The following is a 25,190-nucleotide window of genomic DNA, read 5'->3' as shown; positions in this document are numbered from 1 at the left end:
TTATTTATGTATTGTGATAAAAAAAAATGAATGAAAATATTTTTAGAGAATTAAATTATTTTATTATTTTCCAAAAACGTTAAGAATTTGGTGACGAAGTATTTTTTTAATTACGGTTGACTAAAAGTTGTAACGGTTGACTAAAAGCTGTAACGTATGTTGTGTCGAAATTTGACTATAAATAAAACACAAATATTTTATTTATTTTTCAAACATGAAGTAAAATGTGATTTTTTTAAAAAAAAAATATGTATTCAGTCTTTATTCCATTAAATAAATTAAAATTTATAGTTTAATCTATAAGTATCCACAATAGTTAATTTTTAAATCACAAAAAATTATAATTTTATTATTTTATAAATTAAAAAATATATATATTAAAAAAAAATCAAGTTATAGATAATATTATTTATTTATTTATGTATTATGGGTAATTGAATGACAATGTTATTTATTTTTTTATTTTGTTTTGGTAGAGATTCAAATCATTTTATTTCCTCTTCAAAAGTTGGTGAGATAAACCATTAGATCAGAAGTCTTGAAAATGATAGAAAATGACCAAAAGTCAACAAAGTTCTAATATAGTACATGATGAATCATTTCTTAATTGAAGGACTTGGCCAAATTAAAATGACTGATTTCATTGCCCTTATAACAAAAGTATTTCTTTTAATATTCTTTATAACAAAAGTTAAAAATTGTGAGCTAAATTAGAACAAATATTTTATAATTTTAGTTCATGTTTTGGGTACTTTGTTAATGATTTTCATCAACAAGTCCAATAATGCAGTGTCTACCTATTTTTTTGTGCACAAGTTTAGTTTGACTTGTCTTTCTTTATTCTCTCATATCTATTATTACAAATATAATTAAAAAACAAGTTGAAAAAAATTCTATTTGTTTTCGTGGAGAAGATCAATCCAAACCCTCAATTCCTAACCAAATTTCATCAATATCCTTTTTTTTAGTTCTTCTTATACAAATGTTGACATTTAGTTAGGAATGAGTGCATATATATTCATATATAATTAATGGAATAAAACTTGGTTATATGTTTAGATCATCTTCAACCCTACGCAAAACTCATTATAGGTGTCTTTATTCCTCCAATTTGACACCACTTTCAAACTCATTTTGCGTTTGCATCCTTCTCTCGTTGTTGTTGGCCCCGTTCATTCCAGTAATTCGGACATTTTTTTAAATGGTCCTTAAACTATTTTTTTTTATAATTTTGATATCTATATACAAATTAATCATTCAACTTATTTTTTTTACCTTTAAGGTAATAGGTTATAATATTTTTTAAATGTATAATTAAATTATTAAATTATATTATACTTGAAATTTTATCTAATTTATTTTATAATTTATTTAAAAGTATGATTGAATTATTTTGTTGTGTACATATAATTATTGATATATAATTTATTTTATCCTAGTTTTATTAAATGAATGAAAAAATATTGGGTTAAATATGTAAATTAAAGTTGATATATATATATATATATATATAATAGTAATAAATTAATATTCTTTTGAGTTTATAAATATATTTTTGAGCTTTGAGATAAATTATTATTTGATATGACATTTATTGTATTTTAAATTTTTTTAATTTGAAAATAAGTGCGTGAATTAGAGATGGACTTAAACACTAATAGTTAGATAGATAAGACATCTTATGCAAATTGTACTTCCCTAATTTTTTCGGGAAAATAGTATTATTATTATTAGTTAATTAATTAATATATATTATGAATCAATTAATATATTTTTTCTTAATTATATTATATTTTTTTTATATATGTATATTATATATATATATATTATTAAAATTATGATTAATATCATTTTCCTAATTTTGTAGGTCACAAATTTTATATTATTTTTATTGGCGGCCTAATTCTCAAGAACGGTCCTATAATTCAAGAGAAAGAAATACATTTATTGGGAGAAGCAGACATACATTATATATGGATTCCTCTGGTCACTTTTCTAGTAATATGTAGAATTGAACCAATATAATTAATTTAAGTTTCTAAATATCAATGTTGTGTTATATAATTAGGTGCAACTGCCTTTTTTGTTAAAACAAATCATGATCATTCTAACAAACAAAATTACAAGTATTTACTCCATAATAGTGTGGACAAATATATTAATCACTATTCTATCATGTCAAAAAATAAATGATTCATAGACAACCATTGTGTTGGGAAGTAAACTATTTGTATTGAGTTATTATAACGGTTATTTAATTGTTGTGTATTTTTTTTTCATCGTCGACACAAATTGATGATCGAATGAAAAAAATAATGAAGTGTAATATCAATTATATCGAGTTTATTAAAATTGTCTATTTATTTGTTTGAAATCCTCTTTACAGAATAAAATAACTTTTTTTAGTTGTAAAATGCATTAATTTTATGACGTTGAGAAATTTAATAACAACACATGCACATCTTTAGAGAATAATCTAGATAACAAACATTTTTTAATTGTAAAATTTTTTTTATCTAGTAGAGAAAATTACATCAATAAGCATAACGAAATGAGATACAAGTAGTGTTTTATTAAAACATGGTTACAAAATAATATATATTATATATTTTATTAAAATATTAGTTTGAGACATCCAACTATAATAGCTCAAGTATAAGAATTTTGTTTAAATTTGAATTTTTATTATAAAAAAATATTAATGGGACATGTTAACTTTATAAATTAAAAATAATAATACTTTTTAACTTCGTAAATTCAAAATACAAATTATTGATTCTACATGTTAACTTTCTTACATTAAAATAAATACATACCGGTTTAATATTTCAACATCCAAAATTTTAAAAATAAAAACAAAAAATATAACACGTTAATCATGTTTTAAATTATAAAATAATAATAATAATATATTTTGTTTAAAAAAATATAAAAATAAAATAAAATTTGGAATTACAATTTGGAGGTAAAATATATGGAATTGAAAATTTCAAAATTATCATTGGAATTATAATTCAAATTTCAAATACTTTGTCAATATCAAGCATATGAATTGAAATTAATTCGAATTCCATTTTTTTTAAAGAATAAAAATAAGAAATAAAAAATGGGACTTCATCCAGAAGAAGATGCCATTCGTTTGATGAAAAATAAAAAGAAATATAAAAAATTCGAGTGACTAAAACTGAAGAAGCTACTTTCGAAGTAACAGAAATAAAAACGAATCAATAGCAGAGAATGCGCTGTGAAAGCAATGGATGAATGGAGAGGAGGATTTTCCAACTCAACATCGAAATGAAGATGAAAGAACGACGGAAGAAGTGGTTGACGTAGAGGTGACAGGAGTAGTTCCTATATCCGTCTCAGCACTTACATTCTCATCTATGTTGATGACATTATCATTACCGACTCGTCGACGGCTCACATTCGCTAATGGATGGTTTTGCTAAAATAGGCAATAATGAAATCACTGTTTTAGTAAATGATGCAGAGAAGAGTAATATTGATCCACATGAAGCTCAAGAAACTCTTGAAATATCATAAGCTAATTTGAAGAAAGGTAGCCCGCGCTCGAACCCATAAACTTAGGGTTAATATCAATCTCTTTTTGCCATTAGGCTAAAAAAGGATACAAATTCCAATTTTATAGTTACCCTGAAAAATCACAAACAAACTCACTATAAGTAGTGACAGTACCTAATAGTTAGCAATTGTGTGTCATTTACAAGTGAATCTGACTAATGAGGAATAACTTATTTCAAAATAACAACAAATAATCATGCATAGTAAATCTAAACCCATATTTTTAGCATAAGTGAACCCAACTCTGAGTACATTAACCAAAATTCATCAACTTAACACTTAACTTTTGTTACATGTTTCCACAAGAGTTCTATAAATTAGGCGCGCATATTGTTGATTTGTTTGTCTCTTTTTTAATAAAAAAATATTTTATAAGTTTGATTGATTGTTCTATACTTATAATTTGTCGCTGATATTATTAGTTAAGTTGTTTATGATTTTACGAAGATGATTTGTGTATTATTATTATTTTTTTCATTTATTTAACTATTGTATGTTTTGATTTGTTTTTTTATCATCAATAAGTTTTTTATTTTAATGATAAACTTACTCTTTCAAATATATAATCGGTTTAGAATTCTATTATCGTCTTTTAGTATTTTTTAGTGTTTTGAGGTAATTTTGTTTTATTTATAATTTTTTTTAAGTATTATCAAGAATCTACACTATTGACAAATTTCAACTTAAGTCATCATTAATTTTGATCTCATAGTCAAGTTTTGAGATAAATGCATAAAAAATATAATTTAGAATGAGAATTAAATATTTACTTTATTTAAAAATTAATATCTTAATAATTTATTTTTTTTAAGGTAAAAAATTAGTATAAACTTACAAACATGAAAATTCAATATTTTTTTTTTTATAATTATCATTACTACGATAAATGAGAATACCTTTTTTTTTATTTAGTAAGTAAAATATTATTAAATTAGATGAAACGGGTAAAAAATGGATTAAAAAAAATATTTTATATCAAACTACCTACAATAATATTTTCTTTTATCAATTTTTTTATAATAAACATGATTTGTTTTTTATTTTATTTTTGATAATATAATTTTTTTATAATAAATAAGTTCAATTGTATGAGCGTTATTATATATTATATAATGTTCTATATATTTAATTGCAATTTTATAAAAAAAACATTTATTTATAAAATAAGACATATCATCTAAAGAAGAACTAAAAATGACAAGGATATCGATCCGCATGACATAGCGAAACAAAATCTCAACCGTTGAATTCCAAACCATCCAACGGTGTATATCTAAGCGCGCGTTTACCTCTAAAAATTTTCAATTTCCCTCCTTAACCCTCTCATTGTTTCGTACCCTATATATACTCTCTCCTCCATCAATCTTCTTCATCGCAAATCTCAGATCTCTCTCTCTCTGTTAGAAACCCTCGTCTATCTCATCTCATCAATGGCCCGAACTAAGCAAACCGCCCGAAAATCCACCGGAGGCAAAGCGCCAAGGAAGCAATTAGCTACAAAAGCTGCGAGGAAATCGGCTCCGGCAACCGGAGGAGTGAAGAAGCCTCACCGTTTCCGTCCAGGAACTGTAGCCCTAAGAGAAATCAGGAAGTATCAAAAGAGTACCGAGCTTCTGATCCGTAAACTGCCGTTTCAGAGGTTAGTAAGGGAGATTGCTCAGGACTTCAAGACGGATCTTCGTTTCCAAAGCTCCGCTGTTGCCGCTCTACAGGAGGCTGCTGAAGCTTACTTGGTTGGACTCTTTGAGGATACTAACTTGTGCGCGATTCATGCTAAGAGAGTCACGATTATGCCTAAGGATATTCAGCTTGCCAGGAGGATTAGAGGTGAAAGAGCTTGATTTTGTTCATTTTGGAGTTATGATCGGTTCAATTTGTTCACAATCCTAGATCTAGGGTTTCTTTTGTTGATTTGTAATTTGAATCGTCTTTTACTAAAGGATTGATGGCGACTCAAGAAATTGTTAATTTCAGATCCTTTTCGATTATTAATGAAAGATCTATTTGAATCTTAAAATTTTAATTATTTATGTATCAAAATTATTATTTAATTCACAGGTTATTGTTATAAATTAATAAAGTTTAATATTTTATTCTTATGATAACATTTATATTATAATATAGATGAGTATAACAATGAAAATACCTGTTGAATAATTATAAATTTAGCATTAATGATTTCGAAAATACTTAAGAAGATTAATGGTTTTATTGACTAATTTTCTATTTTTTATTATGAAAATACATGTTTTATTGGAATAATAATATGCAAGATTTTGATGAAATGGTCTTAAAGATTGTCTTATTTGATTTTTTGACCAGTGTATAATATTGGTTCTGATGGTGACACTTTTATATTTTTTTGTCGAAATTGTTCATATCGCGACCGGATATGTGAAAAGTTGACAATCGCGAGACGCAACCGGCATTCGCGAGACGTTAATATTTATTTTTGAAAATAAAAAATAAAAAATTGCGTCTCGCAATTGCTGGTTGCGTCTCGCGATTATAGACTTTTCGCAACAGGGCATGTTCGTCCAAAAAATAAAATGTCGCCAAAAAATTTAATTTTTTGTGCTCGTTAAAAAATCAAATAAGAACATCTTTAGGATTATTCAGTTCAATTTCCCTAATAACATTGTAAACGAAAATCATATCACGTGGTTTCATTCAGCCAAATAGTTTTATAACTCAATTCGAGATTATAATTTTTTTAGGATCATCCTAGCAATTAATTTACTATTAACTAAGATATTACCCACTAATCTTAGTCTACTAATCTTTTTCAAAATCTTATTATTTTTAATAGATAAATAACTTATATTAATCGATTTTCAAAAAAAATCTCTATTAATCAATCATATTATACTGTTCTTTTCCAGTCAAATAATTCAACAAAAATATAATTAGGAAAATGTTCCATTGACTAATCCAACCTAGTTCGCCATATTTATCAAAAACATTATAATAATCCACATAATCATGTTCTTTATTTTATTATTTATCCAACTTGGTTTTGGTTGAAAATGAAGATCTTTTGTATTTTAATTAATAAATAAAAAGTTGAGATATGAAAAAAAGGCTAAAATCGTGGGACAATGTAATAAATATCGTGGAAGCTATATTTTCGTCTTCTTCATGAAGAAGACAAAGGTTGTCAAATAACTGCCGTATGAAAGCGAAGCAAAGATGGCGACGAGCTTTTGCATTATCTTCATCAGTCTGCTCCAGCCACTAACCTGAATTCTCACGGCGGTGCAACCACGTGTCATTTGACACCTCCACTGGCATCAGATAGCCCCATCCCCACCCCCTTCTCTATACCTGTATTCCATCTTTTATATATATATATATATATATATATAATCTCTCCTTTACGTAAACTTATCCTGCTGAGTCATTGCCTAATCAGGTTCGATTCGTTTCTCGAATGGTGTGCGCACTGTCGTCTATCTATATATCTTGTGTTTTTAAGAACCCTAACTTGTTACTGATTTCTGTTTTCAGTTTGATTTTGATCGGAGAAGATGGATCATGAAGCCGATGCTTACCGGACTGATCTCATGACAATCACACGTTTCGTTCTTAATGAGCAAACCAAACATGCAGAGTCACGCGGTGATTTCACTATCCTTCTCAGTAATATCGTCCTCGGCTGCAAGTTCGTTTGCTCCGCCGTTAATAAGGTCCTAATTTTGCTATTTCTTCGTTTTCAGATGAAATTGCCTCTGTTTTGAGATTGGTGCATTGGCTGATTTAGAGATTAGGGTTTTCATTTAGCTGAAAGCTTATAACTTGAAATCAATCTGAACAGAGATGTTTTTTTTATTTTATATCTAATTGTTCTTACAAGTGATTTGGTACAGGCTGGTCTTGCTAAGCTTATTGGACTTGCTGGTGAAACGAACGTGCAGGTAAGTAAATTGAATTTCTTGACAAGTGAATTTGAAAGTTTTATCAGATTTGGTTGATTCAGAATTGAGTGGAGTCTACTTCTCTGTTTCTTTTGAAGGGTGAAGAGCAAAAGAAGCTGGATGTTCTTTCCAATGAAGTCTTTATGAATGCATTGATCAGCAGTGGCCGAACTGTAAGTTCTTTTTCCGTGGCTCTCTATTAATGAATGATCCTGAATATATATTTTTTTTCTGGCAGTGTATTCTGGTCTCTGAAGAAGATGAAGAGGCAACGATTGTTGAACCATCTAAACGGGGAAGGTATTGATTGATTTGGGTCAGGTTTTTGTTTGCACACGGTATATTATTCTGTTTACAATGCTTACTTCTTTCTTTTTGGTTACATTTAAATAGGTATTCCGTTGTTTTTGATCCATTGGATGGATCTTCTAACATTGACTGTGGAGTTTCCATTGGAACAGTATGGTTTCTCATCATTAGATAAGATATTTCTTGGGATGATCTTTGTTTTGCAGTGATCAATTGGTTGTTTTATCTTTCTTCTAGATCTTTGGGATTTACTTGTTGAATGAAGAAAGTGAACCTACTGTCAATGATGTGCTGCAACCAGGGAAGAATATGGTGGCTGCAGGTTATTGCATGTATGGAAGCTCTTGCACGGTAAACTCTCTCCACTCTGTCGTATCAATTCATAGCCTTCTGTTAGGCACCATTTTGGATTTAGGGAAAATTAAGATATAAAATAGAATTGTCTTAGCCTTAAGGTGAGAAGCACAAGTCCATAACTTATCAATTTTGGGTGTTTCTTGATATGATGGGTTTGCAGCTAGTGTTAAGCACTGGAAGTGGAGTCAATGGATTTACGCTTGACCCATCACTTGGGGAGTTCATATTAACTCACCCAGATATCAAGGCAAGTTCTTCAATGACATTATTTTCAAGAACATGGGATTTTTGTATTGATGATGACTATATATCTTCTTTTTCCATAGATTCCTAAGAAAGGGAAGATCTATTCAGTTAATGAAGGAAATGCCAAGAATTGGGATGCTCCAACAACTAAGTACGTCTTTATATCCAATGCAGACTTTGCATACTTCTAGATTTATAAATCTAACTTTCTTTGAATCCCAGGTATGTGGAGAAATGCAAGTTCCCAGACGACGGTTCATCACCAAAATCTCTAAGATATATTGGAAGGTAATAAGAGCTTGTTTGAATGTAGGTTTATTTAGGTGAATGAAGTCTTAAGCTATTTGATTTATGATTTATGAATTGTGGATGGTTGCAATATCACAGCATGGTAGCTGATGTTCATCGAACGCTACTGTATGGTGGTATATTCTTGTACCCATCCGATAAGAAAAGCCCCGATGGGAAGTTGAGGTAAAGTTACTGTTGTTTTTCAAGAACATTGTGTGGTGATTGAATCTTCATCCATTCATTCATTCTTTCAATATAGGGTTCTTTATGAAGTCTTCCCAATGTCCTTCCTATTGGAACAAGCTGGAGGACAGGCATTCACGGGCAAGGAAAGGGTAATAGTTAGTTAAACCTGTAATTGGAAACAAATATTATCGGTTTCTCGAATCTAGTTAGAATGCTTTTGTTATTTCTTGGTGTAGGCTCTGGACTTGGTTCCAAAGAAGATACACGAAAGGTCGCCAATATTTCTGGGCAGTTACGACGATGTGGAGGAGATCAAAGAGCTATATAAAGCTCAAGGAGTGAATAACTGATGTATGCAGAATAATAATTTAAAGAATTTCCTTGTAATCAAATTGTTTTTTATTTATTGTCTTACTTTTTCAAAATAATTTAAGAAATTGTTTGTTATTTCCATCAGTTTCTTCTTTATGAAAACTGTTAATTCTCTCTTCTTGAGTCATACATAACAAAATGCATCATATAGATATTTTACAATTAGATATATCAAAATATTATTATTTATTACATAACAGTACATGCACAAATTCAGAAATGGTCTAAAAGTAATAACCATTAATATTAAAATGATTAATGTTAAAGTAGTTATACTTTATATATTAATATACTAATTAGTTTTATATAATCAGTATATTTGTGTAATCTTGCAAACAAAAAAAAATAAAAAATAAAAATCAGTTATATCATCAATAAATAATTAAATGAATTGTACATTAAAACTCAATTATTTGGATAGGTTATTGAAATATGAATTAAGGTAAACCAAACAAGCCTTATCCGATGTAACAGTAAAGAAATGTGACCGACAACAGAGGATTGTAGCTCTTTCATCATCTATCGGGGTCCTTTCAATTTCCTGATCTTGTATAATGAGTTGGAAGTAATCATCATCGTCCCTCTCTGTGGCGCGTTAGATCCGATTTCTTAGGGTGAAATAGATGGAACAGTCAAACTAATTTCGTTCCGAAATTACGTACAGCTTCTGTATGTATATCTATCAGCATTAAATTCAGGACATGTCAAGTGACAGCGAGGAAATTGACGAGGACGAACTTCTTCAGATCGCGCTAAAGGACCAAGCACAACGGGATCTAAATTACCCAAATCAATACTCAAAACCTTCTCGACCTGTAGCCAATTTCGTCAAGAATCCGCCGCCGATCCACAATCAAAGGCTTCCTCCGGCTAATCTGAAACCTACAGCCAACCAGATGCCGAAGGCCGCTCCTCAGAAACAGTCGCAGCACAACCGTGCGCAGACTAAGTCGATGGACGATGACGATGATTCCGAGGTTGAAATGCTGAGTATTTCCTCCGGCGATGAGGAAATGCCAAATAATAACAAATATGAGTCCAAAAAAGGGCCTGTTGGAAAAAAAGGGAAGGAGGATGATGGGTGGGATGGTGGGGAGCCTGATGCTTGGAAGAGAGTTGATGAGGCTGAGGTATGTATCAATACTGTTTGCATTTTCTTGTGCTTTTGGATATCGATATTTTATGATATCTCTATGTAATTGAAAACTCTCATCTTGACTCAATTGGTTGTAGAGAATGTGTGCTTCAAGTGAACACCTGTATCCATTTTACAATTTTGAACCAAGTGTTTTGAATTTTAGTGTTCTTGAATGAGATATAAAATAGGTGTGCTGATGAGCTAAGAACTGAATTTTGACTTCACACTAAGTAACATCTGAAACTCTTCCATGAGCCCGAGTTGGAAAATATATCATCTTTACTATGACTTACAATTCAATGGGATGTTCAATGCTCAATCAAGTTTAATGTAAAAAATGTCACATTCCATATTTTATTCTATACCCCTTTTCTCTAGTAATTTGTCATCTAGACATTATTCTGATCATTCAAGAAGTTAATTATTTTCCGAACACCACTAAGATAAACCTAGTTCAACAACAACAAAAAAAATCCTTTGCCCAGTTTCAAAGCTTGATTCAGAAGACCAATGAAGAAAATGCATGATACATAGGTTCACTTTTAAGACTTAGGAAAGCAGCTCTGATTCATCAACCCTTAGTAAGAGAAGTTCTCCAAACTAAGAAATCAAACCTGAAAAGGTTGTTGTAACTGATCAACTACCAGGACACAATGTAGCTGGCAATTAACCAAAATGTGGAATTAACAAATACCAATCAGCCTCTTCTAGGTTTCCTGATTGCAAGATTATCTTGCCAACCCCTTTTTTTATCATGTAGATGAGATGGACTTCAGAAACGTGATATGTGACACTCCTCCTAAACATCCCAAACCAACTGGATAGTGTTGGCTAATCATATCAAATTAGATGGATTTTTCATAATCATCCTTTAGTTAACTGAGCCATAAACTTTACAACATTTGGATTTCAAGAATTCCATGGTTGATTATGACTAGTGTTCTTGAAGGAGGGGAGAGCTGTAGTGTTTGAGTGTCTAATTGAGGCAAGGAAGTGTCATGCTCCTTATCTATGTGGGCTATGAAACCAACAAAAAGTAGGTGCTATCTATGGGTAGAAGGATACAATTCATATCATGCAGGTCTATTATTTTATTTTTAATCATGTAGCTGAGTTGAGGTCAAATAGAGGGTTTTAATCTCAATTTCACGATTTGTGGTGAAAAACGGATGCATCTATGGGAAAAAAGTGCAGAGTTTGATTCATTTATTGCTGAATGTTTTAGATTTAACTAGGCTTTCCTAAAAATTCACAAATTTACCATATAACATTCATAACATTAGTGTAGGATAGAATTGAACGCCTGGTTCATGTTAATATCAATCACATGCTGGTTAATAATTACACGAGAACTAGATGAGTGTAGGATAGAATTGAACTTTTTTTTTTCAATCTTGAGCCATTTCTAATCATAATTGAAGTCCTAATTTGGATGAAATATTAAATATTTTGTGTTATGGCAGCTTGCTCGTAGGGTTCGTGAGATGCGCGAGTCAAGAACTATTCCAGTGATTGAGACGATTGAGAAGAAGCCTGCAGCAGTGGTTGCAAAGCTTACCACTCTACAATCATTTCCCCGTGGCATGGAATGCATAGATCCACTAGGACTTGGGTATGCTAGTATAATCTTATTCTGTAGCCAATATCATAGGGATGCTGTTTATTTCTATAGTGATAAGATGAACCTGGTTAATTTGAGTTTCCTTGCAACATTGGGTTCCTCATCCAATACAGTCAGTGTACACCTAAGGTAAATCACCGGGTACATGTAATAATAGCGCATAGATCATGCACACAATAACCACATGATAAATGTATTTGGCACGAGCTAGTCTATATATATATGGTCAGAGGAATAAGATTCTCTTCATGATCAAGACCAAAACCCTTAGAGGTTTGCTAGTTCTCAGCGTCTGAGCCATATACCCCATCAACTTCCTCAGTTCAGGATTTGGTCATGCCTTGTAGTTTTGAAACTTTGCATCTCAATAAATGTGTGTGGGCTCTGAGGCTTGTTTAAGCCCTTTGATGACAGTTATATGTCGTCTCTAAAGATGCATCTCTTTATTGTCTATTCTAAAAGCAAGTTATATTTGTTGCAGGATAATAGATAATAAGACATTAAGGTTGATTACGGAGTATTCTCATAGTTCTCCATCAAAGGACTACCTAGATTCTAACATGCGAGGTAAGCTTTAAACCTGAATTTTCCTTGATTGCAACTTCCATCTCTGAAGATTCCTATTAATATTAAAAGTACCTGGTAGAAGGGTCAAATAATCTACTGAATTTGCATCATAGACTTAATTTGAATAGTCCACAATCTTTTTTCCTAATTACTGTCACATTGCATAAGGATGCTTTATGGGTTTAGAAACTGTGAGTTTTAATGATCAGAGAGTTAGAGATTTTTTAGGACATTCTATTGAATGAATTTGGGCCTTTACATGATGCATCAATATACAGAAAATAATAAGAATGTGGTGGTTACCACTACTTACAAGTTACACCTAACCCCACTAACTCTACCACTACATATTTGTACATATTTACTGATATTCTACAGAGACACTTGTTTGTGTCACTGCATGGTGTATATTTGTGAATTTGCATTTAGTGTAAAATATATGACACTGGTTGCTGGGTTTTGGGATCATTGCCAGCTGATTTCTGTATCAACATGCCTAATGCTGTTAAATTTAGGTATTATTTCTTTTTACTGACAATGGAGTATATGAGTTTGCAGAGAAATTGATGTATTTCTCTGAGAATTTCGATCCCAAGTTTTTTCTATCTCGAATACACCATGATTCACCGGCTGCTGACATGGAGGCTGGTGCTCTCGCTCTAAAAACCGATCTTAAAGGGCGTACTCAGCAGAAAAAACAATTAGTCAAAGAAAACTTCGATTGCTTCGTTTCTTGCAAAACCACTATTGATGGTGAGTTTCCATACTTTATGCATGCTTAGCTCTATCTTGTCTATTTACTTATGGTTGGGTTGCTTTTTGCTTGGCAAGCTGTGTATTTTTATTTCAACACTATTCTTTTACACGACCTTAACTTTATACTGATCTTAGCTGGTAAATATTTCTTTGTTGATTTCCAGATATTGAGTCAAAATTGAAAAGGATTGAAGAAGATCCAGAAGGTTCTGGAACTAATCACTTGTTTGATTGTATACAAGGAGTCAGTACTCAGGCCAACCGAGCACTTGGTCCGCTATTTGAAAGACAGGTAGGTAGGGTGTAGTTTCCTATCAGTTGGTAAGATAAGTCTTATTAATTATTTTTCCAGATTATAATTTATGGATAAATAAATTAGGCTCAAGCTGAGAAGATCAGATCTGTTCAAGGAATGCTTCAGAGGTTCCGGACACTGTTCAACTTACCGAGTGCTATTCGTGGGAGCATCAGCAAGGGCGAGTATGATCTGGCAGTAAGGGAGTATAGAAAAGCAAAATCAATTGTGTTGCCATCACATGTATGAACATGCCAATAGTTCTCTCTCTCTCTCTCTTTATTTCTGTTGGATGAAATCATTACTTCTTGAATCATGTAGCGTTTATTTGTCTTTTTGGCGATATGGTTATTGATGTGCTTCTGCTAGTTACTCTGTTCGTCTCTAGATAACATGAATAAGTTGTTATATAATTTTAGGTGGTTCACACCACTAATTAGCTATTAGTATGCCTTATTCTCTTTCATGGTTAATGTGTTGAGAAATTTAGGAATGGGGATTCATTAAAGAGATAAATGTCTATAATCTGCTTTGACCTATCATGATAAAGTTGTTGGTCTACTGGTTTTATCATGAGGATTTGCTCCCACACTTCATCCAAAACTGGATAATGTTGGGGTGTTATCCCAAATTCTAGATATTTAGGTGTGCCTTAAAGCAAGAAGTAGATAATATCAAGGAAGGATCCCATTAAGATATTTGAGTGTTTTTCTTATACCATCACTACCTTTGGCTACATGTCTATTTATTTGTCTGTTTTTAGGCTAAACTTGTTATTTATATATCTTTCGAACCCAAAGGGACATGAACTTTGAGGAAGTAATCATTTTAAATATTACCCAAAAGTGGATAATGTTGGCGTGTTATCCTAATTCTAGATATTTAGGTGTGCCTTAATGAAAGAAGTAGAAAATATCAAGGAATGATCCCATTAAGATATTTGAGTGTTTTTCTTATACCATCACTACCTTCGGCTACATGTGTATTTATTTGTCTGTTTTTAGGCTAAACTTGTTATTTATATATCTTTAGAACCCAAAGGAACATGAACTTTGAGGAAGTAATCATTTTAAATATTACCTTTTCATTTGAAGGAAATCTGATGTATAGTTCAGTTGTTTCACTGCTATAGATACTTTTGGACCATGCCTCTTGATCTTGTTAATGATTTTTCATGATAACTCCTTTCACTTTTCAAGAGTGAGTATTTAATTGGTCAATATCATCATCCATGTGTTTCATTTACTTTACACATGGATTATCAACTTGTCATGAGAATCCATTACTCTTTCTGTTAGTATTGACCTTTTGTTTTCATATGATAAACTTTGTGCTTGATACTTATATGGAATCTATCATTAATATCTTTTCAATGTAGACTTGGATACTATATTTTTAGTTTCTTTACAAGATCTGGCCTTATTTGGACACAAGTCTAACTACCTTGAGTGAGGATTTATAGAACTTATGCTAATTTGTTTCATATCTCCTCTAATGTTTAGGCTGCTATTGATTTTAAATTATAAATAAATAATATTAGTTGTTGTGTACATTTAAATTCTCTAAACAAACGGAATTTGTTGTCAATGTGCTTGTTGTCTACGTCACCACAACTACAACTTCAGTGGTATAAATATAATTAAATAATTCAAGTTTATTAGTTTAAGGGTATACAATTACAATAATTAGTATCATTAAATATCAAACCTAGGGGATGCAAAATAAAAAATGAGAAGTTATAAAATTTAAGTATTTGTATAATGTAAACATATTCTATTTAATTTATTATTAAAATAATAATTTGTTTGGGGATTTCATATACTAACGGGCTAATAGTATAAAACACTAAAAAAAGATGAATACACACTTAAGTTCCAAATAGAGAGTCAGAGAGAGTGCACTTAGTGATCTCATATAAAAGCAGGATCCTAGACAATCTGTAGAAACACTTAGTTTCCAAACAAGATCCCATCCGGATCCGTACCCAATTCAGGTGATCAGAGTTTCCAAATGAACCGAATAAGTACCCAATACTTTTAGGGAATCTCAATTGGGGCATCTCTTGAAGAATTAATTTGTTGATCTAGTCGTCATGGGATCCATAGAAGACTATGTAACTGGATTTGTTTTCATGGCTAAGCACCAATTGCATCATAGGAATTACGAAAAAGGAGTTCAGTTGAAGACAATAACAGGTGGAGCCAACAGACCCACTTAGGGAATTTGAAATTATATTGAAAGTGCAAAGGTTGAAGATGATAGAATTCAATTGACTAACAGAAGATACTCTGTAACTCAATCTTTGTATCCTTTACCATGCATTGGATTTCCAAGTTAATGTTTTCATTTGTTAATTTTGCAATTTGTAGGTTTAAACATTATATTGGTCGATTTTAATAACTGTTGATCATGTGAAACTTTAACAATTTAGTGTTACCCCTAACTGATTGTCTTGGTCTCCTTATGCGCAATAGATTGTTATTTATGTTAAATGAGTAGTGACTCTTGGCATGGAGTTTATTAGTGAATAACTTACTATTTATGGCATCTGCAACTATATCTTCTTGCTGTGTTGTACCGTTTTCAAGTAATTGAATGTTTTTGTTACTATTCTTAAAAATCATATTTGTCTTGCCATTTTCTTTCAGGTTGGTATACTTAAGCGTGTTATCGAGGAGGTTGAAGGTGTAATGCATGATTTTAAAGGAATGCTTTACAAGTCTATGGAGGATCCACAAATTGAGTTGGCAAATGTATGTATATACATTTTAAAATTGCATAATATATAGTCTAAGGCTTGTGTTAATCACATTTCTATGTTTTCTTATTATATTTTCATTTGTAAAAGCCTTTAATAAAGAAGAGGCAAGTTTATGCTAGTTCCTTCAAAGGATGTCCTTAGTGTAGTGAGCAGGACCCTTGTATAGTTAGCTACTATATTTTTATGCATTAAGGTTCCTTTATGACGAGTCGAAGTATGTTGGTTCCTTTTTGTACTTGATGTGCTTTCCAGCAAGTGGTATATAATGTACAATCAAATTTGTGGATTTGAAATTCAAATCGTTCTTTGATGGTTTGCCTTTAGACATACTGGATTAAATTTTGTTAACGTAATTACATCTCAGTTATTCTTATCCAGTTTCTGTTATCTCAGTTAGTACTTTGATATCCACTTTTGTTAATTCACGAGAAAATTTGAAATTTTGAAAACATAGAATTTAGTTGTGTATGTAATCTTTCACATTTGAAGCTAATTTCAATTGATAATATCTGATGTTAGCTCTTTGATACATCTCATCATGATGCCCCTATGCATCTAAAAAATGTAGTTGTCTATTGTATACTTCTTTTCTGTTTAGAAACTGCTGACCATTGGCAATCCCTTTTATTTGCTCAATGCAGCTTGAAAACATCGTGAGACTTCTTCTGGAACTTGAACCAGAGTCAGATCCCGTGTGGCATTATTTAAGTATACAGGTGAGGAAAAAGTTTAAATCTAATGTAGTGTGTTTTGAGACAATTAATGATGCTTCTTCTCAACGGGTATTTATTTGTTGATCTTTGAGGATTTCAGTAGATTCCATTTTCAATAGAGAAATTTCACTTCATTTTTTGTTTCTCTTTGGACAAGTCTTTGTGTTCATTTATTAGGAGAAAATATGGACTTTGATATGGCATGCTGACTTTTTTCATATGCACAGCAACTTCATGACTGACTTCAGTTAATCTATTAACAGAATCAAAGAATTCGTGGCTTGCTTGAGAAGTGCACCTTAGACCATGAAGCTAGGTTAGAAATGTTACAGAATGAGATTCGTGAGAAAGCTTTATTGGATGCAAAGTGGAGGCAAATTCAGCAAGACTTAAGCCAGAATGTAAGTGTAGTTGCCAGGTTATCCATGTTATTGTATAACATTAGATACGTGAATACTATTTGATGCTTTCCATGAAATAATACATTATCAGGCAGATTCAGATTATTCTCTTTCTTCTACCGAGGTGTCTGACTTGCAACAAATTGACCTGACTGGTGAGGTGGTAGATTCTCTTAAAGGAAAGTACATCCGCAGGTTAACTTCTGTACTTATCTATCATGTGCCAGTCTTTTGGAAAGTTGCTCTCTCCGTATTCAGTGGAAAGTTTGCTAAGGTATCTTTGCTCTTATTGTCCACACCCTTATTAGGCAAGTAGGATTTTTTTTTCTTCCTGATACGAAACAAATCAATCTTGAGTTCACATCTTTAATTCTATAGGCAGTTTTGTAACTCTTGATCTCCCATTTGGAATTGGATCTTCAACCACTAAACCAATTTTTTCCATAGTTTATTGTAGAATATTTTGGATAGTAGAAAATGCAATCTCTGGGTTAGCATATGCTATAAAAGTTACCTGCTTGCATCCTTCTCATGTTAATTTTTCTGGTACTTAATAAATAAAAGTTACTCTTATTCATAACATCCATTTCTTGCTCTTGGTGATTGCTGGGGATTATTTCATCATATTAATTCAAGGTAATTATTACTTTTGGGAGAAATGGAGAAAGGAACACTAGTTTTGCAGGTGCATGGTGTCTAGAATTGCATCATGTGCCGTTGTTGATGGTCAAAGTGCTTATTTGCTTAAGTTTGATCTATCTAAGCCTATGGTAGCCATACATATTGAGTTTTCAAAATTTCTATGTAATATGAATAGGAGAGAAAGTTTTGCTCAACTATTCAAGCAAATATTAGAGTCATTCTTAAAAATTTCAAGCGAATAAGAAATATCGAATAGAGGTTGGAGAAGCGCATATTTGGGTAAATCTTTTATTCATATGCATTGAAAGGAAATGAAGTTCGCACAAACAATCAATAATGTTGTTCAACATATATAAATAACCACCTCAGACCTCCAACTACATTGACCAAATTTTCTTCCTTGGGAGCTGCAGTTCCACTTATTAAGTGATTGTTAAATGATTTATCACTTATCAGTGTATAATATGAGTTATGACCACCTTCTTGTGTATCTGTTAGGCTTAGACTATAGTATTAGTGGCCAGTTGCTTTGCCTCATGCGTTTATAGCCTATACTATTCACGTGTGTTATGGGCCTAGGTTAAGGACTCCACAAATGGTATTAAAATTTAAAGTGGTTCCTTGGATTTGCTCATTATTTCCAAGAGTTTAGCATGTGTCACTAAGGTGAGCTTCCTTGTTGGGCGCATTGAACATGTAGATTAGGTTTGTGCTATCATTTCCAGAATGGGTGTGGTGATCAAGCGGCTTGCTACATATATAACTAGGGAGGATTTATCACACCAAATTGGTTAGATTAAGTAATTGTGTTACATAAATGTGAGATTATAGATTATGATCACCCTGATGATATGAAAGTAACTCGATGACGTTCTGTTTGGTGTCAAAGTTGATGTTGAGCCTCCATCATCTCAATTAGTGCCCAATCCTTGTAGTCGTAGATTATGTATTCTTTTTTCACCACTTTTCTCGATACTTGTCTTGCAGTCTTCATTCTTTGCTGTTTTCAGCACAAAAATGTCTTGATCCATCTTTCCTCGAGTAGCCATCGAGTATTGTCTAGCTCACCAATCTATTAACAATAGAATCTTCTTCCAAGTGCAACATCTGCGAATATTTTTGCTTCAACTTGGGAGATGAGGGATAGATTTAGAAAACCAAAGAGAGACTCGAAAGAGAATCAAGAATTGGAGATGAGAGACTAGAGAACTGTAATTTTGTTAATCAATGTTGTAATAATGTATAGCTAATGGTAGTTATTGGGCAGTTAATTCCCTACCATATGTACTTTATATCCCTATTGACTGAACTTGTATTCTTTAGATGCTTCTTTGGTATGTTTTCTTGAGATAGACAGATGAGGCTAAGGCCGGATTCCTGGTTTATTGATGTGAGTCCTTGATTATGTGTCATCTCGGCTGTTGGTTAGGGCATATAAAGCCTAGAAACACATTCATAACAATTTATTGTCTAAATGTTAATCTTACCAATTCTATTTTAGAAATTGTTCAGATTGTTCACCATGACTAAATAAGTTTGCAGGCATATCATTGGAAGTACTTCAATTGTGTAATTTGCAAGTCTTCTTCAATATATTCTAACAAAAATTCAACTAAATCATTTCATAACTACTCTTAACAACTAATGTTCTATTTATACTACTATATTAATAACTGTCACTTATCATAACCTAATATCATTTCCCCTTGTATCATTTTACTAGAAACAAGTTGCTTTTATGCCTGGTTCTGTTTTGAGTACTTACTTTTGTCACACTTATCATCCTTGGTTTTTGTATTTCAGGTTGAAACTTAATATGGTCTTGCTTTTGTTGTGCAGTCGTCCCAAGTCTCTTCTGATTCAAATGTGAATATTGTAAATAGAAGTGAAGACAAGGTTGGAGACAGCAAGTACTCCAGTCATTCTCTTGATGAAGTTGCTGGAATGATACGCAATACCATATCTGCCTATGAATCTAAGGTAACTAATCATATTTTTTAGAGAAAAATTACTAGTAAATAGATGTGGTAGTTTTTCCTATTTGGGGATCAAACTTGTGATTTTGACTTTAATGGAGGGATACCACAACTTATCAGTTATCACTAATTTAAATGATTAAGTCCCTATTTTTATGTTCATATGATAACTTAGTCTAAATGATTAAGTGCCTATTTGAATTAAGTTCATTTGAAAATTGTTATTTTAAATCACTTAATTATTTAGATTCAACTCAAATTAAGCTAAAAAAACTGAACTAGAAAATTAGGAATGATTTTACTTGGTAATCTAGTAAGAGCATCCAATAGACAACCTTATTTTTTTTAAAAGGGGTCAACTTTTCATTGAGAACGAAAAAGATGAACGCTAAAAGCTTTCAAATTACAAGTCGCAATTAAAGAAAGGAAAGGAAAAACAAGATAAAAACGAAATTACATCATTATAGGTATTTTTCCGAAATTGTTCCACATTTTATCTAATTAACTTACATACAAGTACTTCAAATTTAGATATTTTCATTTGGTTTATTCAACATTTATTTTTCAGACATAACTACTTAGAATTGAGTATTCAACATTCAATACTTAATTTTCAATTTTATCAAACGCAACCCAACTGAAAAAGGAAAAAGTACTGGCAAGGTTTTTTCCTTTACTCTTCTTTTCCCCCTAAACTATTTGGATGTGTGATCGAAACATAATGAAAGTTACTTGATTGTTACGTTTTATGAGTAAAAGACTATTTCTATAATGACCCTTCTTTACATTCTTTGATGACTCTATTATGCCTCCATCTTGTATTATTGTCTCTTTATATTGTTCTTCCACAACTCTTTAGGAGAAGGCAGCATGCTTTAAGATGTGCTCCTACTTTTTGTAGGTCCATAGCACATTTCGTGATCTTGAGGAATCACATGTGCTTCGCCCATACATGAGTGATGCAATACAAGAAATATCTAAAGCATGCCAAGCTTTTGAAGCCAAAGAATCGTCTCCTCCATTGGCTGGTATTTCCTTTTTCCTGGAGAATGTTTGTTTTTCTAATCTGCTGGCTTTGTGATTTTCTCTTTTGCTGTGAACAGTTTCAGCTTTACGGACACTTCAGTTTGAGATCACAAAAATTTACATACTGAGGCTTTGTTCTTGGATGCGATCTTCAACTGAAGAGATAACTAAAGAAGAATCATGGATCCCTGTATCTATCCTGGAGAGGAGCAAGTCCCCATACACAATTTCCTCATTACCTCTTGCATTTCGTTCTCTTATGGACTCCTCAATGGATCAGATCAATATGTGAGCTGCTGAACCACACACTATTTATATTTTGGATATTTGGTCCTTTTGAGCTCTTTTCAATACATTATATTTCTCCTCGAGATTGTGGTTACTGGAAATTCGAATGTCACCTTAGAAGAGTAATAGTAGAAGGTCTAATATTTCTCCTAAAGTAATCATTGTTGTATATAGCCAGATGGTATATTCATTAATGCACACGAAAATGAATGGTAAATCTGACTTTGTTGGGGTATTTTGTGAAAACCTGTAAATATGAGGGTTACTTTGGAAATTAGGTGGTCTGATATGATTTCCGGAGGGAGAGGTGTTGATGCTTAAACAACTTGGTTACATTATTTTGGGACATTGAAGGGAAGATACACCATTTTAAAAAGAAAAAATGTCATCTTGAATTATGTGTACAATATGTTAGAATTCTTTTTAAAGAGTTCTCTAATTTAACATAGGAACTGTCTTACCGAGGACATGGAGTTTAACCAATGAATATATAGTTGTTTAATCACTACTACAGGACCGTATAGTTTCGTCAAACTTTTTTTCTTATCCATTTGTCATTCTATTGTTGGGAGTTTACCTGGAGATGGAAAACAATACCCATTGCAAGGTGCCAGGGTCTAGCCTTAACCTTATTGTTATCTTATTGCTAATTTTGTCTTGGGGTTGTATTTTGGCCAATGCTTTAAGAAAGCCTTCTAGATTTCTAACCCTAAATGTTTCGATGAATGCTTTATATAACCATTGATAGGTCTGTAATTTTCTCATGTTCTTACTTTGCAGGTTGGTTCAGTCTTTAAAGAGTGATGCTGCAAAATCAGAAGATATGTTTGTGCAACTTCAAGAAATTCAAGAATCTATTAGACTTGCCTTTTTTAACTGTTTGCTTGATTTTGCTGGTAGGGAAATACTTTTAACTACTACTATTTCGTATTACCCAAAACTGGTACATTGACTCCCTTTCTTCAATTAGCTTGTCTGGAGCGTATTGGATGCGAAATCGCTCAAGGTAGATCTAACGAAGAGCATCTGCAAAATGGATATTCCTATGATAAAGATGAAAAAATATATGAACCTCTCCCTGGGAGCATTACCGATCCCCATCAACAGCTTTTAATGGTATTGAGCAACATCGGTTATTGCAAAGATGAACTTTCTCGTGAATTATGTAACAAGTTCAGACGCATATGGCTGAATTTTAGGTAAATAATTCACGTTAGCTTTTCTTTCGCGGCTAGCCACATATTTAAATCAACTGTATGTTTATTTTGCTGCTTATCAACTGAATTTTTATTCTTGAGACGTTTTTATTTTCCATATTTTATGATTCTAAAACATGTTATTTGTTGTTCATGTTACTGTTACTGTTGTTCAGTTGGCAACATGAGAGTTAATAATCATTCATATACCTCATTTGTGAGTATGGGTCCTTGGTTGATTTAGGGTTATTTGAATAACCAAATGGTTATTTCCAAATAAGCTCGTTTGATGCAGGTTATTTGTGTAAAAAGACATTAGGGGTTATTAACATTTTTTTTAAATTTCTCTGGAGTGATTTTGCATCTAATACGCACCAGACAAGCTAATTAAGTTCAAGAAAAATAGTCAATGTACCATATTTTGTGTAATGAAATAATAATAATATTTTTTTTAAAATAGAGGGTGGTATTTTGGTTGATGGTTTAAATGATGTGATGGATGAGTAGATCGTCGATTGGATAGTGGGTTATTACCCACATCAAACCAGGCCTCGAACATGCTCCCTAGAATTTCTTTTACCTTCTATTACCTCTCTTGCTTTTATATGCTTAATCTCTTACACTCTCAAAGACATGCATTTATGTTTGCATTAGTACTCACATCTATATGAGGGGCATACTCTTCCTTCTGTTATGTCGTGGAAAACAGACAATTTCCTAGAAGGCAAGTTGGGAAGATCGCTACTCTGAAAAGGAAACCCTTCTAAGTTCTACCTTTACATGAGGATTGTCATCTCTATATTATTCAAGAGTACTCATTCTAACTGTCTATGTCATGTCTTTTGTTATGTTAGGGAAAGAGATGACGAGGACGGTGATCTGCGGGATCTGATCATGTCCTTCTCTGGGCTTGAAGAGAAAGTCCTTGAACAGTACACATATGCTAAGGTATGTATGGATTACAGTCAAATACTAAGATGTATATATAACCTTTTTTTATATGGGAGCAGAAAAATGTTAACATGAATATTCACCTCTTATATTAATTTTATGGTTTAGCTGCCTACTGCAGCATATCATAGCTGTGAGGGTCTTAAAAATGATTGGTTTTGGGGTTTTGTTAGGCAAATATGATTAGGACAGCTGCCACAAATTATTTATTGGATTCAGGAGTTCAATGGGGAGGTGCACCCGCAGTCAAAGTGAGTTAATAAATATCGTTAGTTTCTTATAAAGTTGCATTGACTGAGTTGGAAAAATGAACGAATGAATGAATGATGATTATGATACTTTGTCAGGGTGTCCGAGACGCAGCTGTGGAGTTACTGCATACACTTGTAGCAGTCCATGCTGAGGTACTTTGTAATTTGAAGTTTATGGGAAGCAAGTTTGAATAGATAATATGGAAGTTGTTTGGTGCAGGTTTTTGCTGGTTGTAAACCACTGCTAGACAAGACTTTGGGTATCCTTGTAGAGGGGTTAATTGATACATTTCTTAGTATTTTCAATGAAAACAGAAGCCAAGACCTGAAGACAGTGGATGCTAATGGTTTCTGTCAACTGATGTTGGAGGTAATATAAATGTTGGTCCTATAATAAGTATTTTGATGGATGAAGGAGGAGGGTCATAATTTATTATGTTTTGGCAGCTGGAATATTTTGAGACGATATTGAATCCGTATTTCTCATCCGATGCAAGAGAGTCTCTTAAGTCATTGCAAGGGGTACTGTTGGAGAAAGCGACAGAGAGTCTTTCGGAGCAAATAGAGACACCAAGCCATAATAACAGACGACAAAATCGTGGGAATGAGGATGCACTTTCAGATGACAGACAACAAGGAATGAGCGTTTCACCCGATGACCTCATTGTAAGAACTAAACTGAACAGAACCAAAACCCTTAAGGACAGAATGAATGAATGAATGATTTATTATTGTTTTTATTGTTAGGCACTTGCGCAGCAGTTCAGTACGGAGTTGCTGCAAGCAGAACTGGAGAGAACAAGAATTAACACGGCATGTTTTGTGGAGTCAATTCCTTTAGATTCAGTTCCAGAATCGGCCAAAGCTGCTTATGCCTCTTTCAGAGGGGGTATGGATTCTCCGAGCAGAAATTACAGAGCCTCTCAATCTCAGTCTGTTGGATCTCCCCGACAAAGACGTAGATAGATATAGATAGATACACCCACCACCACCGACCCACTATCCACTGAAAGACCAACCCTATTCATTTTGTTTCCTTATTGCGGGTTTTCTTATCTTTTTTACTGTTGTATCTTTGTAATTCACTCGCTACTATTATTTTGTCATGAACAAAAATATGTGCAGTTTTTCTATTCCGGGCTTGTTCGCGTGCAAGGTTTAGTTGTTCGGCTGATGTGATGAGGAATTGTTTTGTTTGGTTCTTCTCTCTATTTTACATTATCTTTGGAAGCTTACTAGGGTGTGATTTTGGGGTTGAACATCATGTTATTGTATTGTTGTTGCAGCACTAACAGTCTAATATTAGGCTTATTATCAAAATATTAAATAAACATAAGAGGAAATTGAAGAA

General features: G+C 32.3%; 3 protein-coding genes across 4 annotated transcripts; all 3 read left to right on the top strand.

The window, feature by feature from the left end:
• Window positions 1-4,959: 4,959 nt before the first annotated feature.
• LOC124945967 (histone H3.2) lies at window positions 4,960-5,602 on the top strand. The gene has a single exon (XM_047486511.1). The coding sequence runs from the start codon at window positions 5,013-5,015 to the stop codon at window positions 5,421-5,423; it is 411 nt and encodes a 136-aa protein (XP_047342467.1). The 5' UTR covers window positions 4,960-5,012; the 3' UTR covers window positions 5,424-5,602.
• Window positions 5,603-6,742: 1,140 nt separating this feature from the next.
• On the top strand, window positions 6,743-9,380 carry LOC124944732 (fructose-1,6-bisphosphatase, cytosolic). Its single transcript, XM_047485071.1, has 13 exons — window positions 6,743-6,994; window positions 7,090-7,268; window positions 7,449-7,496; window positions 7,595-7,669; window positions 7,735-7,796; window positions 7,890-7,956; window positions 8,043-8,156; window positions 8,323-8,409; window positions 8,489-8,559; window positions 8,631-8,696; window positions 8,796-8,882; window positions 8,959-9,034; window positions 9,122-9,380. Exons 2-13 carry the CDS (start codon window positions 7,110-7,112, stop codon window positions 9,233-9,235), a joined length of 1,026 nt encoding a protein of 341 aa, XP_047341027.1. The 5' UTR covers window positions 6,743-6,994; window positions 7,090-7,109; the 3' UTR covers window positions 9,236-9,380.
• A 423-nt stretch (window positions 9,381-9,803) lies between these two features.
• On the top strand, window positions 9,804-24,972 carry LOC124910414 (exocyst complex component SEC5A). 2 transcript variants are annotated; one of them, XM_047451051.1, is made up of 21 exons: window positions 9,804-10,387; window positions 11,859-12,007; window positions 12,498-12,583; window positions 13,142-13,336; window positions 13,504-13,631; window positions 13,719-13,877; window positions 16,283-16,387; window positions 17,037-17,111; window positions 17,372-17,509; window positions 17,601-17,783; window positions 19,991-20,131; window positions 21,029-21,155; window positions 21,231-21,441; window positions 22,222-22,337; window positions 22,412-22,640; window positions 23,498-23,585; window positions 23,762-23,839; window positions 23,936-23,992; window positions 24,060-24,209; window positions 24,287-24,505; window positions 24,587-24,972. In XM_047451051.1, the coding sequence occupies exons 1-21, from the start codon at window positions 9,959-9,961 to the stop codon at window positions 24,803-24,805; spliced, it is 3,282 nt and encodes a 1,093-aa protein (XP_047307007.1). In that variant the 5' UTR covers window positions 9,804-9,958; the 3' UTR covers window positions 24,806-24,972. The 2 variants fall into 2 exon arrangements, with proteins under 2 accessions (XP_047307007.1, XP_047307006.1); XM_047451050.1 differs by having other exon boundaries at window positions 23,492-23,585.
• The last annotated feature ends 218 nt before the right edge of the window (window positions 24,973-25,190 follow it).

The sequence above is a fragment of the Impatiens glandulifera genome, chromosome 7 (assembly GCF_907164915.1).
Source record: "Impatiens glandulifera chromosome 7, dImpGla2.1, whole genome shotgun sequence".
In the NCBI taxonomy this organism is placed as follows: Eukaryota; Viridiplantae; Streptophyta; class Magnoliopsida; order Ericales; family Balsaminaceae; genus Impatiens; species Impatiens glandulifera.
Note: the sequence above shows the minus strand (reverse complement) of the source record. Positions and strands in the feature narration are given on the sequence as shown.

Bases quoted from the DNA above. Each gene is read 5' to 3' on its own strand.
- LOC124945967 (XM_047486511.1), top strand. From the start codon at position 5,013: ATGGCCCGAACTAAGCAAACCGCCCGAAAATCCACCGGAGGCAAAGCG.
- LOC124944732 (XM_047485071.1), top strand. From the start codon at position 7,110: ATGGATCATGAAGCCGATGCTTACCGGACTGATCTCATGACAATCACA. The intron at 8,883-8,958 runs GTAAAGTTACTG...CTTTCAATATAG, and splicing joins AGCCCCGATGGGAAGTTGAG to GGTTCTTTATGAAGTCTTCC. The intron at 9,035-9,121 runs GTAATAGTTAGT...TTCTTGGTGTAG, and splicing joins CATTCACGGGCAAGGAAAGG to GCTCTGGACTTGGTTCCAAA.
- LOC124910414 (XM_047451050.1), top strand. From the start codon at position 9,959: ATGTCAAGTGACAGCGAGGAAATTGACGAGGACGAACTTCTTCAGATC. The intron at 20,132-21,028 runs GTAACTAATCAT...TACTTTTTGTAG, and splicing joins TATCTGCCTATGAATCTAAG to GTCCATAGCACATTTCGTGA. The intron at 23,586-23,761 runs GTATGTATGGAT...GGGTTTTGTTAG, and splicing joins AACAGTACACATATGCTAAG to GCAAATATGATTAGGACAGC.